This window comes from Sinohyriopsis cumingii, chromosome 13, assembly GCF_028554795.1.
Source record: "Sinohyriopsis cumingii isolate HCF-2022 chromosome 13, ASM2855479v2, whole genome shotgun sequence".
NCBI classification, from domain to species: domain Eukaryota; kingdom Metazoa; phylum Mollusca; class Bivalvia; order Unionida; family Unionidae; genus Sinohyriopsis; species Sinohyriopsis cumingii.
In genome coordinates, this window is record NC_142973.1 from 74,889,675 (window position 1) to 74,903,228 (window position 13,554).

General features: G+C 34.0%; 1 protein-coding gene across 1 annotated transcript in view; it reads right to left on the reverse strand.

Annotated features, from left to right (window-relative positions):
* Window positions 1-13,554, reverse strand: part of LOC149785840 (uncharacterized) — a 68,508-nt gene that overhangs the window by 39,096 nt on the left and 15,858 nt on the right. Inside the window, exons 5-8 of the mRNA XM_089979798.1 lie at window positions 12,448-12,594; window positions 11,669-11,763; window positions 3,626-4,554; window positions 972-1,049 (exon numbers count right to left, since the gene is read on the reverse strand). Of these exons, the coding sequence (XP_089835924.1) occupies window positions 972-1,049; window positions 3,626-4,554; window positions 11,669-11,763; window positions 12,448-12,594 (1,249 nt within the window). The remainder of the gene's footprint in view (window positions 1-971; window positions 1,050-3,625; window positions 4,555-11,668; window positions 11,764-12,447; window positions 12,595-13,554) is intronic.

Sequence of the window (13,554 nt, forward strand, 5' to 3'; positions counted from 1 at the left end):
ACCCAAATCATTGGTGACATATATCCTTCATTGGTTCTTTTTTTATGCAAGAATATTCAAACACATTATCATCAGCTTTCCTTGACATCGGTCTTCCATACCTGGAATATGATTCAACATGCTTGAATAATTATCCCCCACCTCTCATCCCACTAGAATGTTATATTGGGCTTTTGATGCTACATTTTTGTTGTCCCTAAACACTGGTTTTGAAATAAACGCAGAAAGGTTACTGCTGTGGGTTTCAAATTCTCTTCTTAACATTTTCCATCCATGGTCACTAACATGTGCTCTTCACAGGGGACCAAGCTAATCAAAATAAATAACACATTTCTGTCAGCCAATGAAACTTATAGACATCTGCTTCATTGGTAAGAATTTTACTTAATTCTGGAAGCCAGCTATGCTCAATTCAGTCATTTCAAAATGAACTATAGCCCTTTTTCATCTATTTTGTCTGGAGTCTTTTTATGTGCAAAATAGCAATAAAAGAAACTTTCTTGCCCCAAGGATTGAAAATAAAGACCAACAGGGCACTGCCTAATAATAAACACTGTACAAAGTAATTATGTATAATAATAATTGAAGCAAAATATTCCTGTATATCCTTTAATTATTAACATAGTAAATAAATAAATAAATAATTAATAAATAAATAAATGAAAACATCCGATGTGATACAATGGGGGGGGGGGGGACAAAACTATCTGTCTACAGAACAAATTTTTCAAGAAGCACATTAAAAAATGAAAACTTTTAACTAAATGATGTAAATGGATAAGGATTTTAAGTTAATGCATTCCAACATCCAAAGCAGCCTACAGTGTAAAAAGGATCCAGTCAGTGATGAGCTTTGCCATTGCTTATTGACTAAACATTAACCGAGATAAACTCTAAAGGTCCTTTGAACGTTTGGAAGATATAGTTTCAACTCTAAAGTTTAACAAAACTTTTATGGACAAAAAACTTACTCAACCATGCTTGGCCGACGTCTGCCATAGTCAGTTTTGTTGCTGGCTATCATCTTCATCAATAGGTCTGGCTTAAACCTGTATTAAGAAACATAAATTTAGAAATATGCAGCAACAGCATGTGTCTTAAAAGGTTAAAAAATATATATTCACTCTCACCATCTGCTGCACTTCTTTAACCCTAACTGACTTAAAAAGGGGTTAAAGTTTTCAAGATCCTACCCATGGTTTACAAAAAGCAAATGATAACAAACAGTTGCCCCATGATGGCTTCCAAATTTTTCTCTTTCACTCTCTTATTCCACATGATACTTTGTACTATATGTATTTACAGATGTATGTGTGAGAGTTGGGTTGGTTGGGTTATTTAATGTAACTTTATTTGTATTTTAAAATGACACAATATTGTTAGTGTAATGCTGTACATAGTGTCAATAATAAATATTATCAACATCATCATCATCATAAATTATCTCTGTAACATATCTGGACAATTATTCAAAGTACTTTCTTGCCAAATAATGACTTTAACAGTCCCTTGAAGGCATGCTCAACTTTGTGAAAAGAATTTCCAAAAAATCCAAAATAAAACTGTTTATTTTATGCTAAGCAGTGAATTACTTGATTTTCTAATTAAAATAGTATTGAGATTTCACTGTAGTGAAAAAATAACAATATTTTTTCACAACAGGAACTACTTTTTTGGGCAGAACATACTTACCGCCCTTTGATTTTCTGTCGGTGAAAAACAATTATACATTGAAGAATTACTTGTGGTTATTTCCTTATTAATAATCCCTGTCTGTTATCCTTGAAACTTGTAGTTTGCTATTCCAGAAATATCAGTTAATTTGTGTCAATCTGATGTGGAACTAGATTTGTGCGCAGGTACACATACAACAGCAGAACATGTATGGTAAACAGCTGACATTACCGTAAGAAATCTGCTAATTAAATGTGTCACAAACTTTAGGTAGCCAACGTATGTGAACATTAAAAAAAAAGAATATTTGCTTGAAATGAGTGAATAACGGATACATTTCATCTCGTGGGTGAAAAATTCTAGCATTTTCATGAGTGGCTTTGCCACTCATGAAAATACTGAGTTTTTCATCCGCTCGATGAAATATATTCATTATTCACTCGTTTCAAGCAAATATCCTCTATATATTCTTCTTTCTAACTGTTGACTGTTGAAATTATGTCAGATATTATTGAGCCATAACAAGATTTTCAATTTGCCTTGTCACATTGGCTGTCATGTCAGTACCAAAATCTTTGGGACCAATTTCATTGACGACCAATTAAACATCATTAAAAGTCTGCATATCAATATGACCATCCATTTAGAAAGAGTAGTGATAACAAGAGTTTCAAAATGGCCATCATGGCAGCCATATTAGATGTATGATTGGCACCTTTATGTGGCGCTGTAAAGTTTGATATTTTGCACAGGATTCAATTTTTAAAGAAAAGGAATTTCCAACCATTTTCCTCATTGGTTATACTAGCCATCTAAAAAAGACCTTGTATATCTTATGTAGTGTTAAAGGACTTTTAATTTCCCTTATTTTAGTAACTTCAAAAGATAGTACAGACTAATTTAGGCTGATCTTTTTAGCACAAGGGAGCAGTCGTTTTAGTCAGCTGTGTGTTAGATCATGTACAATTTCCAGTACAATATTTAAAGAAATTTCAGCCACAGAACAATAAAGTAACAAAGATTTTTATGCCAATATTTTCTCCGCTGTGCACACTGCAAATGCAAAAAACTTCACTTTACACCCTCCACTCTCTCAGAAGTTCATAATATTTGTAGAGTGCCCCCTTATCATTCATGACCAAATAGATATCATAAGAAGTTTTTTTTGGTAAAAACTCCATGTTGAAATGGCCATTCATTCTAAGGAAGTAGTATTTCAAGATGAATTCCGTGGTGGCCATATTGAATATCAGATTGGTATTATTTTCATTCAGCACCAGCCGCCAGACACCATAAGTCTTTTGGTGAAAACAATACATTAATTTGACCTTCTGTTTAGTAGTGGTAACAAGATGTTCAAGATGGATGCCATTTTGGCAATACTGGCAGTCAGACTGGCACCATTTTCATTTAGGAACAACTTATCATTTGGCGAAAACACCTTGCCAGTATGACCATCCATCAAGATGGATTAATGACACCACCATTTTCCTCATGATTGTTTGATGATTTTAACAGCACTATTAACACATTACTGACTATATAATGGCACAAAAATGGAAGTGAAGTCCCAAGGACTATTTTAATATATGATGCTGGTGGCCAGATTGGACATCAGATTAGGACCATTTTTATTCAAAAGCAATGGAACATCATAAGAAATGTTTTAGTGAGAATCCCAGATTGATATGACCATCCAATCAGAAGGACCAGTAAAAAGAAGATTTTCAAGATGGCTGCAGTGGTGGCCATATTGAAAATCTGAGTGGAACAATTTTCTTTTAGGACCAATCAGACCTTGGATGAATATCTGTGTAAAAGTTCCTGGCAATCCTCCAAGTAGTTCAGATAAGTATCAATAACAAACTTGTGGCAATGGACAGACAGATGATAAATGATAGACAACAGGCCCTTCCTGCAAATGGAATCAAGGCTATGTAAGTAACATTACCCCACAAGTCTATCCAGAAGATGAGGTTCTTCAGCAAAAACAATTTGCAGTGCAATAGGATCTTGAGCTGCCTCAATCACCTTCGGATCAATTGTATCAAATTTTTCACCGCCACGCTCTCCTCCTGTCGGTTTTTCAAAAGCTTCTCGCAGACCTGAACTTTCAAGAGCCTTGATGAGTCTCTGTACCATTCCATTCTGCCGAAGCCTGGTTGCATAATTTCCATGTCGCATAGATGATTTAGCCTTCTCCAGTCGTTTTCGCCGTTCCTCAATTCGTTGCCCTCGAACCTTGGTACTGTCAAGGACAAATGGGGTGTCATACTCTTCATACAAGAATTTACGGGCATCTTCCCTATTAGGATCAAGCTGATTGTACTCAACTCTTGCACTGTTTTCATACACAGCCTGGTGATTTTTGTCTTTGAAAACAGGAGCATTGTAATTACTATAGACTCGATGATTACATCTTTCTAACTCATACTTCAGTTCTATATCACTGTCAATAAATTTTTGTAAACTTTGTGGATCGGCAATGATTTTCCTTGCATCATGGCTCAAAGGAAGGTCTTTACCTACAGATGAATGTATCAACTGCATTGCCAAAGGGTCCCTTAGGATCTTAATAATTTGTTTGGCATGGAAATCATGGTCTCTCTTGAATGTTAATTCTTTTTGCATTTCAACTGGTACATTAGCCTCTGGACCAGTTGGATCAGTTTCCATAGGAACAGGCTCCTCCCTTTCACTTTGGTTATTTGCCAGATTATTAAGACTGGGTTCTGATTGGCCAATTTGAAGCAGAACTTCCTCATCATTGGCTGCTGTGAGAGGCTGAGAGGGACTATCTGCAGGTTCTGGCTCTGGGGTGATTGGTACTTCAGTGTCATCCAAATGGCTTGTCTCAATATACTCAGGGTCATTTGCATTCTGAAATATTGAATTTAATAATGAGAAGACACAGATGTGTACAGTGAAACCTGTTTTAGTGGACACCTGTTAATAAAGAACAACAATAACCCTTTTTATTTCCTTAACATAATACAGAACACCTGTCCATTACAGACAAATTGCATGGTCCATTTAATGACCTTAATAGATAGGTTTAACTGACCTTTAGACAGGTTTAACTGTGTTTAAACAATAAATAATGACACATCACTGACAGAATCGGTCACATTTTGTTGTGTCTTGTCCTATGACTAAGAAACAGTAACAAAGGATAACAATTAGTGTGCAGAGACTGTATATACCAAGTACCCATATTCTGATTTACATTCCAAAGAATAAGTCTAGTTAACGGATGCCCATGTTTCCCATACTTTTTAAAAGACTGAGGTGTCTTTTAAATGAGTATTACCACATCATTCACATTTAATATTAAGTTTAACCACTGTCTTAAGTTTTTTATAAAAACATTCTTCTTTTTTATTTTACAAGCATTCAAAATACCATAAACAACCAAAATTATTCTACTCATGTATGACCATTAAAGAGAGAAAGCACATTCATTCAATGTTATTCCATTTTCCCCCTTATGACCACAGAATACCAAAGAATATGTTTGTAACAGACAGTGAGTTGGAGAAACACAAGTCAGTCTATTTATAATTTATTTTTATGGCTGCAAAGTTTGTTGGATTTGACAATAAGCTGAATTAACAAGATTTTAATTTTCAACCAATGTGAAATGACTTTTATGCGAAGTAATAATTTTCCTAGATCTAACAACATGTGGTCCATATACCCTTCATCTAGAAGCTTGTAAATGCAAATTCATGCATGTATGAAGCTAGAGAGGGGAAAGAGAAGCATGGAGCACCCATTTGCTACATTGTATATTAAAGCTGGTATCGTTTATCTTCTTTGCTTGACAGATCACTTTCTCTGCATGAAAAAGACGTCATTTTTACAAACAGTATTGTGCCCTGAATCTTTCCCTGCTCCTGGGAACAAGGTCTTGTCTTATAACTTGTAAACTGTTCATAGCCCCAAACTTAAAGTATGTACACTTACTTGGCATTACAAGGGGAGTTAATCTGTGCAGTCTAAATGAATTGCTGAATTTGTCCCTCTGTCCCTGTTACCATGCCCTGGAGTCATAACTTGGGAACCATTGGGATTCCCACTCAATGGAAATACAGTGGCTGAGTGATTAAGGCATTGGAATAATGACCAGTAGGTTGCAGGTTTGATTCCCACAATGTAATTATTCTTGATTTACTACCAAATTTCTCCTAATATTTTGGTGTCATATGCTCTCTGCTCAGTTTTTAAAATCAACCAAAAATAATGCACAATTTGAAAATCATTTTATTTTATGTTATGCAAGGTAAATTTTTTAATCAACATGCTATTCATCTAAAATGGAACTATTCAAGGGTGGCCAATCATGTCTGCATCAGAAAATAATGGTATTGGAACAAGTGTTGTGAAGCGGTTATTCTTCCATAATTAGATAGTAAAACTTTCATACAAGTTTTTTTATATTCAATTTTTTCATACTGAATTTTCATCAAATTTTCCAGTGCACTCGTCTAAATGAAGAAAAATTGGTTTTAGACTGACATAAAAATTTTAAACCTGCTTACTACATCAATAATGTTTCTAACAATTACTGAAATTAGAAACCATTTCCAAACAGCGGAAACCATGTCCACAGTTGCGATGGAAGCCAAGTAACTGAATTGATTTATGATTTTTTAATTGAAAAAATTATTTGCATTACTTCTACGCTAAAATCCAGCAATTATATGAGCCTCAATCATTTGCAAATCATTTTATTTGTATGTTCCTGAAGTGTAATATTTGTATGGGTATGGTATTCATCTAAAAGGAAACTAGAGGAGAGTGGCCAAATATATTTGCATCATAAAATGATTGTGGTGGAACCAATGTTGTGAAGCGATTATTATTCCATAGTTATTAGTATAATTATTTTGTATGTGTTTGTTTATGCTAAATTTTTTAAGACTGAATGTTTTATCACATATTCCTAATCATTCTTCCAAATGAAGAAAAACTGATTCTGGTTGGACAAATTTTTACTTGCCTACTAAATCAATGATTTTTCTAGCAATTACTGAAATTAAAAATCCACATTTGTTTCCAAACAGTGGGAAACATGTCCCAAGGTCAGGATGGAAGCTAAAGTAACTGAATTGATTTATGGTTTGTTAACTGAAAAGGATATTGATATCATTCCTACCCCCTAACCAGCAAAAATAAAAATAAACAAAACAAGTTTGTTCAATCTATTTATCTAAATACTATATTATTGCAATGACATATTTTCTTTATTTCATTAAATGATAACCTCATAAGTTTATACACTTACTGATTATAACAATAGAAAAGCATAAATATAATAGCATTTACAGATGAAAATCTTTTATTCAAAGGACAGCCTGCTTGAATACATGTACCACTACTGTGACTACAACTACTATTAAAAATACTACTACTACTAATAATAATAATAATAACAGCATTAATAATAATACTAAAAGAATGTCCATCTACTTATTTTTTCTAGTGGAAACAAACATGGGTGTGGGGAGTTGGCACTAACCATAAAACATATCAAGCATACAATAAATACTGACCAAAACAATTCTGAAATTTAAAAAAATTGAAATGTAACATGGCATAATGGATGACACAAGAATTTATTATATAAAACAAGAATTATGATAATTAATACATAATAAGCTGAGTTGTTTCTTTTTAGATACTGTTCATAAAATCAGTTTATGGCTCCATGACTACAAGAACTTATTATATGGAATTCATTGTTGTTGTTGTTGTTGTGTGGTTTAACGCCATTTTTCAGCACACGATAGGCTATACATGGCGGCCAGTATTAGTGGTGGAGGAAGAACCCGGGAAAACCCCGTAAAGAACCACCGACCCACGAGAAGTTACTGGCAAGCTTTCTCACATAGCCACATTGGCCAAATCCGAGACTCGAACCGATGCAGACAGACGTGAGATGGCAGTGATCCGTAACGGAGAGCGCTGTAGATCACTCGGGGCCCCACTATAGAATTCGTAGGCTCTGTGTATCATTATAGACTAAATATGACTGCCAAAGTTAATACTTGAAAATGTATGAAAAGCACCCAACAAATGAGACTTTATGAGACTTTATGTCAGATATGACAATTTGGTGAATGGTCTAAAACACTTCAAATGCTGTCATAAAAAGGCCGACAATCAATTCAACTTCAAATTCCATCGACATCAAGATCTCACAGACATTGTGTTGTATGTAAAATACCACATGGACATCAAAGTCCTCTTGATAATGTCCCAGCAGAGTGTAGTATTTTTATAAAGTCAGATAGTAGATGTTGCAAATTCCATTTGGAAATCTACTTCACTAATGAATCCCTGCGATCTATCACTGCAACAAAAGAGTTTGAAAACTTTTCAAGAACAGATATTAAATCAATTTTACAAAATGTGCATGAGCTAATTAAAATAAAGTCATATCTTAACTCTGATGTTCCTTCTTCCTTATCCGATGATGACTATTTCCACCTTTTTTGGCTTGCAAATGAATCAATTCTTGCAACTGAATAAGGTTTAGATCCTGGTTCAAGAGAACAACTTGCTGAATAAGCACAAATTGTACTTCAAGATGGATGCATCCACTTGGAAAATGAATGAATTCCCTAGGATATCAGTTGATTATTACCCGTGTGACATCACTATGGGCATTTATCAAGTCAGACTGGCTCCAAAGTATCCAAACAAGCATCTCACAGAGGATGGGAGCTATGAGGTTATGGCATGCATGGATTTTCTTGGTCTGTTACATGTAAAAATCCAGTCTCGCCACTCCAAAAATAAAATCCATTCACTGTGGTTCTAATACAAGCTGAAATACTCCACTGGACTCCATCAAAGGATGTTATTGTACCTGCAAGGGTGGTGCTCAGGTTGTTGGGTGTTGTGCCCATGTATCTAGTTTCCTATGGTTTCTTGGCTGCAAAAGATGGGTAAATAATGAGTTGACAAAGAAAGCGTCTTTAACTAGTCATCTTAAGGTTTCATCATCTATTCCAGAATGTGAATATGACAATGGTAAATCAAATGAGGAGTTTTTTTTCTACACTGTGAGCACTACTTTCATCAGTAGTTATCTGGCTCCTTTTATGTTTATATGACAAATGATAATTCTGTATAATTTGAATTGTCATCCATATCATGATGTTTCCATTATTATGGCATCTTATTTGTGTGATATTGAGGAAGAGAGAATAATAATACATAACAATTTTCAGATTAAGGTCTTCCAGGGCCCTTATCACTGAAAATATTATAGCACCCAACTCCCACTACTAAATGTGAAATTAAAAAAAAAAAAAATCAGAAGCTACAAAAGGTTTGAAAATACCAGTGCTGCCATCATTCCAAATCAAAATACTTGTATATGCAGATCGAAATGGTCATATATAATTCATTCAATTTTATCATCAGCAAATAATTATAATTTGTTCTGGTACCATTGTTGGGCTGGTGTCCTAAGCACGTGCTTGGTATGCTTAATGGGTAATCTGGCAATGTACATACCACATTCAAATGAATACAAAAAGGTATACTTTTAAGACATACTCATTATTTGACTTTTTATGTCCATGTTGGCCTGAATAGTTTATTTAAATGCTTTTTATTCTCTCTGATGACTGTGCAGTCATTGCAAGTTCTGTCTGGTCACATCATATTGAATCTAAGATGGGTCCCAGGTTAAATACACAAAAAAATGAACTGTACAGATGGCAGGAGTGTATCACCCCTGGGCCATATTATGGGTAGATGAGTGGCGGTGTTACAATCATTAGGATTTGCTGTTAGTTTTGGTTAACTGCTAACGTCAGGTACCATGTGTTTAGTGTGTGCATTTCTTTTATCAGATGCTTTGTCATCTCTTGCTTGCATAGATCTTCTAACACTTCTCTGAACCTCCGGTTATATAGAAAGCCTTACGACAAGATAATCACATGATTTTTGTGTAGGAATACAACAAGCATGTCAGCCTACATGTATAGTATACAGTACTTAAAATATTTATGCAAAAAATTTGCCTTTAAAACCTCAAATTATAATAGTGAACATAATATTGTGACTAGCTTTACTTTATTGGTATATATGAACACATAATCATATAATGTTATTTTATTTGTTAAAATTTTTCTATACGTTTTCAAATTTCTTCATTGCCTCCATCGAGGGCCCCAGTTTTGAGTCACTACAAAGAATTGAATATAGACCTACATGTACATAGGAGGAGAGAGAGAGAGTATAGTCATAGTTATTTTAAACAATGAAAATGTAGAAAAATACTTACTTTGACTCATTTTTCATCCAAGCTTATGTGCACACTTGTTCCCAAAAATTCCTTGAAAGTTGCATTCATTCTATAAATCCCCAAATCTTGCACAATGTAAATCACCATCTTTGCTGGTAAAGAGCATTTGCAAAACTAATAATGAAATGATTGTATTTCCATTTGTTCATTACAGGTATATGTTCTTTATAAATGTGTACTTTTCACAGAAAACTGTATGCAGTCAGTGTAATGCAGTATTCCTGCACTGGTTTAAAAATAAATGCAAAAAGTCTAGACAGTACAATACCTATAGTCTGTTTCTTTCCTGTATTCTCCAGTGCCATTACTTCTAAGACATATTTCACATTTTTCAGAAGTTCATTAAAAGTGCTGAACCAATAGTGGTTTCTTTCTTATTAAAATCCATATTATATCTTTACGGATGAATATATGTTTATAAATAGATTATAGTTTGACTATAGGCTATCTCAAGGAGTATGGAAGACAATTTTTTTCTCTCTAAAGATAGAAACACAGTAGTGTGTGTGTGTTATATAGCCATGAAAATATAAGGAGAAAAGTACATAAATACATAAATAACATTTGTCATTTCCAGTGAAAGTAACAACCCCATGTATTCAACGAAGAAGCAAACAAATGGACCCCTGTTAACACCTCCTTTACAGTCCTATTCAATAAAATCAAACAATCATTTAAATAATTCAAAACAATATTTTACTGAGGAACAGTTTTTATATTTTATGATTAAGTACCTTTTTGTCAACGTATTTTAGAAACAGTTTTCAGTTGATGTATAAGTTTGACATTCTATTTTTGTCTACAATGGACCATTCTGGAATAGTTTTAGAAACTAAACTTTATTTATATAGCTTTAAAACCCCTAAAATAATAAAAATGTGTATTGGAAATTTGAAACTGAGTGAATAGCTCATGGTAAAGCAGCATCTATGACAAGTAAATGGAAAAGATGACTACTTTTCATGTCTTTTTTGTAGTGTTTTGACACCCTGTAACCATGACAACAGACAAGTGAACACAAAACACAAAACTGATCTCAGAAATAGATGTTAATGACCTCATGTGTACTGAGGACATTTGGAGATGGGGCAGAAAATGACCTTATTCTATATATCCTTTTTTATATGTGGTATAACAGAAACAAAATGTTGCATAAAGCAGACAGCTGATCAAAATGGCTACTTCCACTGCTTGAAAAATTAACCTGAAATACTCCAAAAGAAGACTAACTTTAGCAGTTCTTAAAAAAGGGAAAATGAATTTTGCTACAGTAGACTATACCAACTTCTGAAAAGTACAATAAAATAATTAGAGAGATGTACATCTGAAGTAAGATCAAGCTGTATGCTCTATAACCCAAATTACACTCATCAATCAAACAACAAAATAAAGTTATTTTAATACCTACAATATGAAATGCCCTTTATAAATAGACAGGATAATCAATCAGCGGAACCTGGGGAATTGTTAACCTTTAAAAATGAAACCCTGCGCTAAGTATGAAAGTGTGGAGTGGAACCATAAGTTTATCTGCCCCTTAGTCAGGTGAACTAAAAACAAAAAATTTGTCCTTCAAAGAATCATCCAGGAATTGAGGTACCAAAAAGATAGGAGTTATTTTGATAAAAACAGATCTACAAAAAAGTGATTTCAAACTACTCTATTTCTTACATATTCATCACAAATGTGCCTTCTGATGTCTTTAATATTACTGGGTATTTCCAGCTCTCTAGCCTGGTACAATGGCTCTATCTCTGCCTTCAGTTCTGAAAACATGGAATACGTATCAGCACATGACAGATTCAAAAATGTAAGTAGCCACTTTAACTGTCCAAACTATGGAATTTTTTAAAAATATTACAGATTCAATGACCTTTTATTTTTCAAAATTTGATTTTTTTGGAAGAAATATCTTTACTGCATGAGCTAAAATATCAATAACAGACTGAAACTTTGAGTTAAAAAATTGACATACACCAGAAAGATTAAACTCATGTTTCTAAAATATGAAAACATCCACTTTAGTTGGACTTTGTCCTTGGCCCTGTATTTTCATTTTCATCCTCAGTAAGTCTGATGAACTAGAAACATAACTAAGGAAATCTTGTTAGAAAATCACAAGTATAATGACTGTAATAACACAATGTTCATGGCTTTTTCTTCTAATAAATGGATGTTCTGGACCATGATCTCTTTACATTCAAATCATCATCAAGTTCATTTTGCTGTGAAATGCAATCATATCACAATACTGGCATAATGTATGTTTTAGTACATATCAATTACTTACTAATTACCTGATAATACACTGCAAAATACTAGGCAAGAGCTTGTTTGACAGTCTGTTTGAAATTGAGGTTAAGGTCATATGAGAGTGGCAAAAGTAAATGAAGTGCACTGCATTATGAAACTTGTCAGCTGTGAATGCTTTAAGAGGAACTGGTACACACTTGTGAATGAAGGTCTCTGAGTGGGCTGTTGTAACCAACATCTGGTCATCATACCAATTAACTGGACTGGGGAGTCAGAAGGGAGGGCTGACATATCTGGCCGCTGTCCAGCTATCACTGCTGCCCGAATCATGTCATCTGAGGCACCTGAAACAAAAGGCTTAAATTAAATTCCATTTTATTTGTTTCGAGCTTTATTTCATAACAAGGTCTGGTAACATAAGAAGTCCTAATAAATTGGAATAGGGTGGTTTACTGAGGTAAAGTAAACTAATACCCCCAACATCAGAAGTGAGACATTGCACATATCAAAATTAAATATAAAACACAAGAGGTGCAAATCCAGTGTGTTACCATTATACTATTTACATGCAAGGTCCTGAAATGGGTTCCAGACCTGCCAACCCTGACGAGTCTGTCTCAGTAAGGCAGTTGATTTTTTTCTGTAAGTTTTACCAGTTTGCAGTAAGGTGTAACAAAATACTATAAACTGTTACTGTAAGGCTGGAAAATGTATTATTAAAAGTTCAGTATTTGGAATGTGCCACGATGATAAACATTATGTTCAACTGAAAAGTTTGTAAAGTACACGTAGACTTTATTTACCACCAGGACAATTGCACAAATTTTAGTTCCAAACACTATGGAGCTCAATGGCTTGTTTCTATCTCTCAACTTGATGTAATTCTTTTTTCCATTTCACATGATGATGGCAATCATATTTCCCACCATGAGTCATGCTCAAATTGGCATGTGATGTCCAATAAACATAATTGTGACCCTTCCAGCTTATATTCACAAGAATCTGAATATTCCTTTTTATTTTTCTGTGTTGATTATTAACACTTTTCAAGAGGCGTACTTACCCTTTTGTTTTGTCTTAAACATGCATTGCATGCTGGATGCCATTTAAAAAAAAATTATATGGTCAACAGTTTGATCATGCAGATGCTTCGCATGAACAAATATGTAGTTTAAAGTGTCTGGTGTGCTGCTGTAAAGTTAGTCTGGTTCCCTGACAAATTTCACTACGTCTAATATGAAACCTAGATCCAAATAAAACACAGATGAACAAATTTTACAGATTTTTCAGCAATGATCATTTTT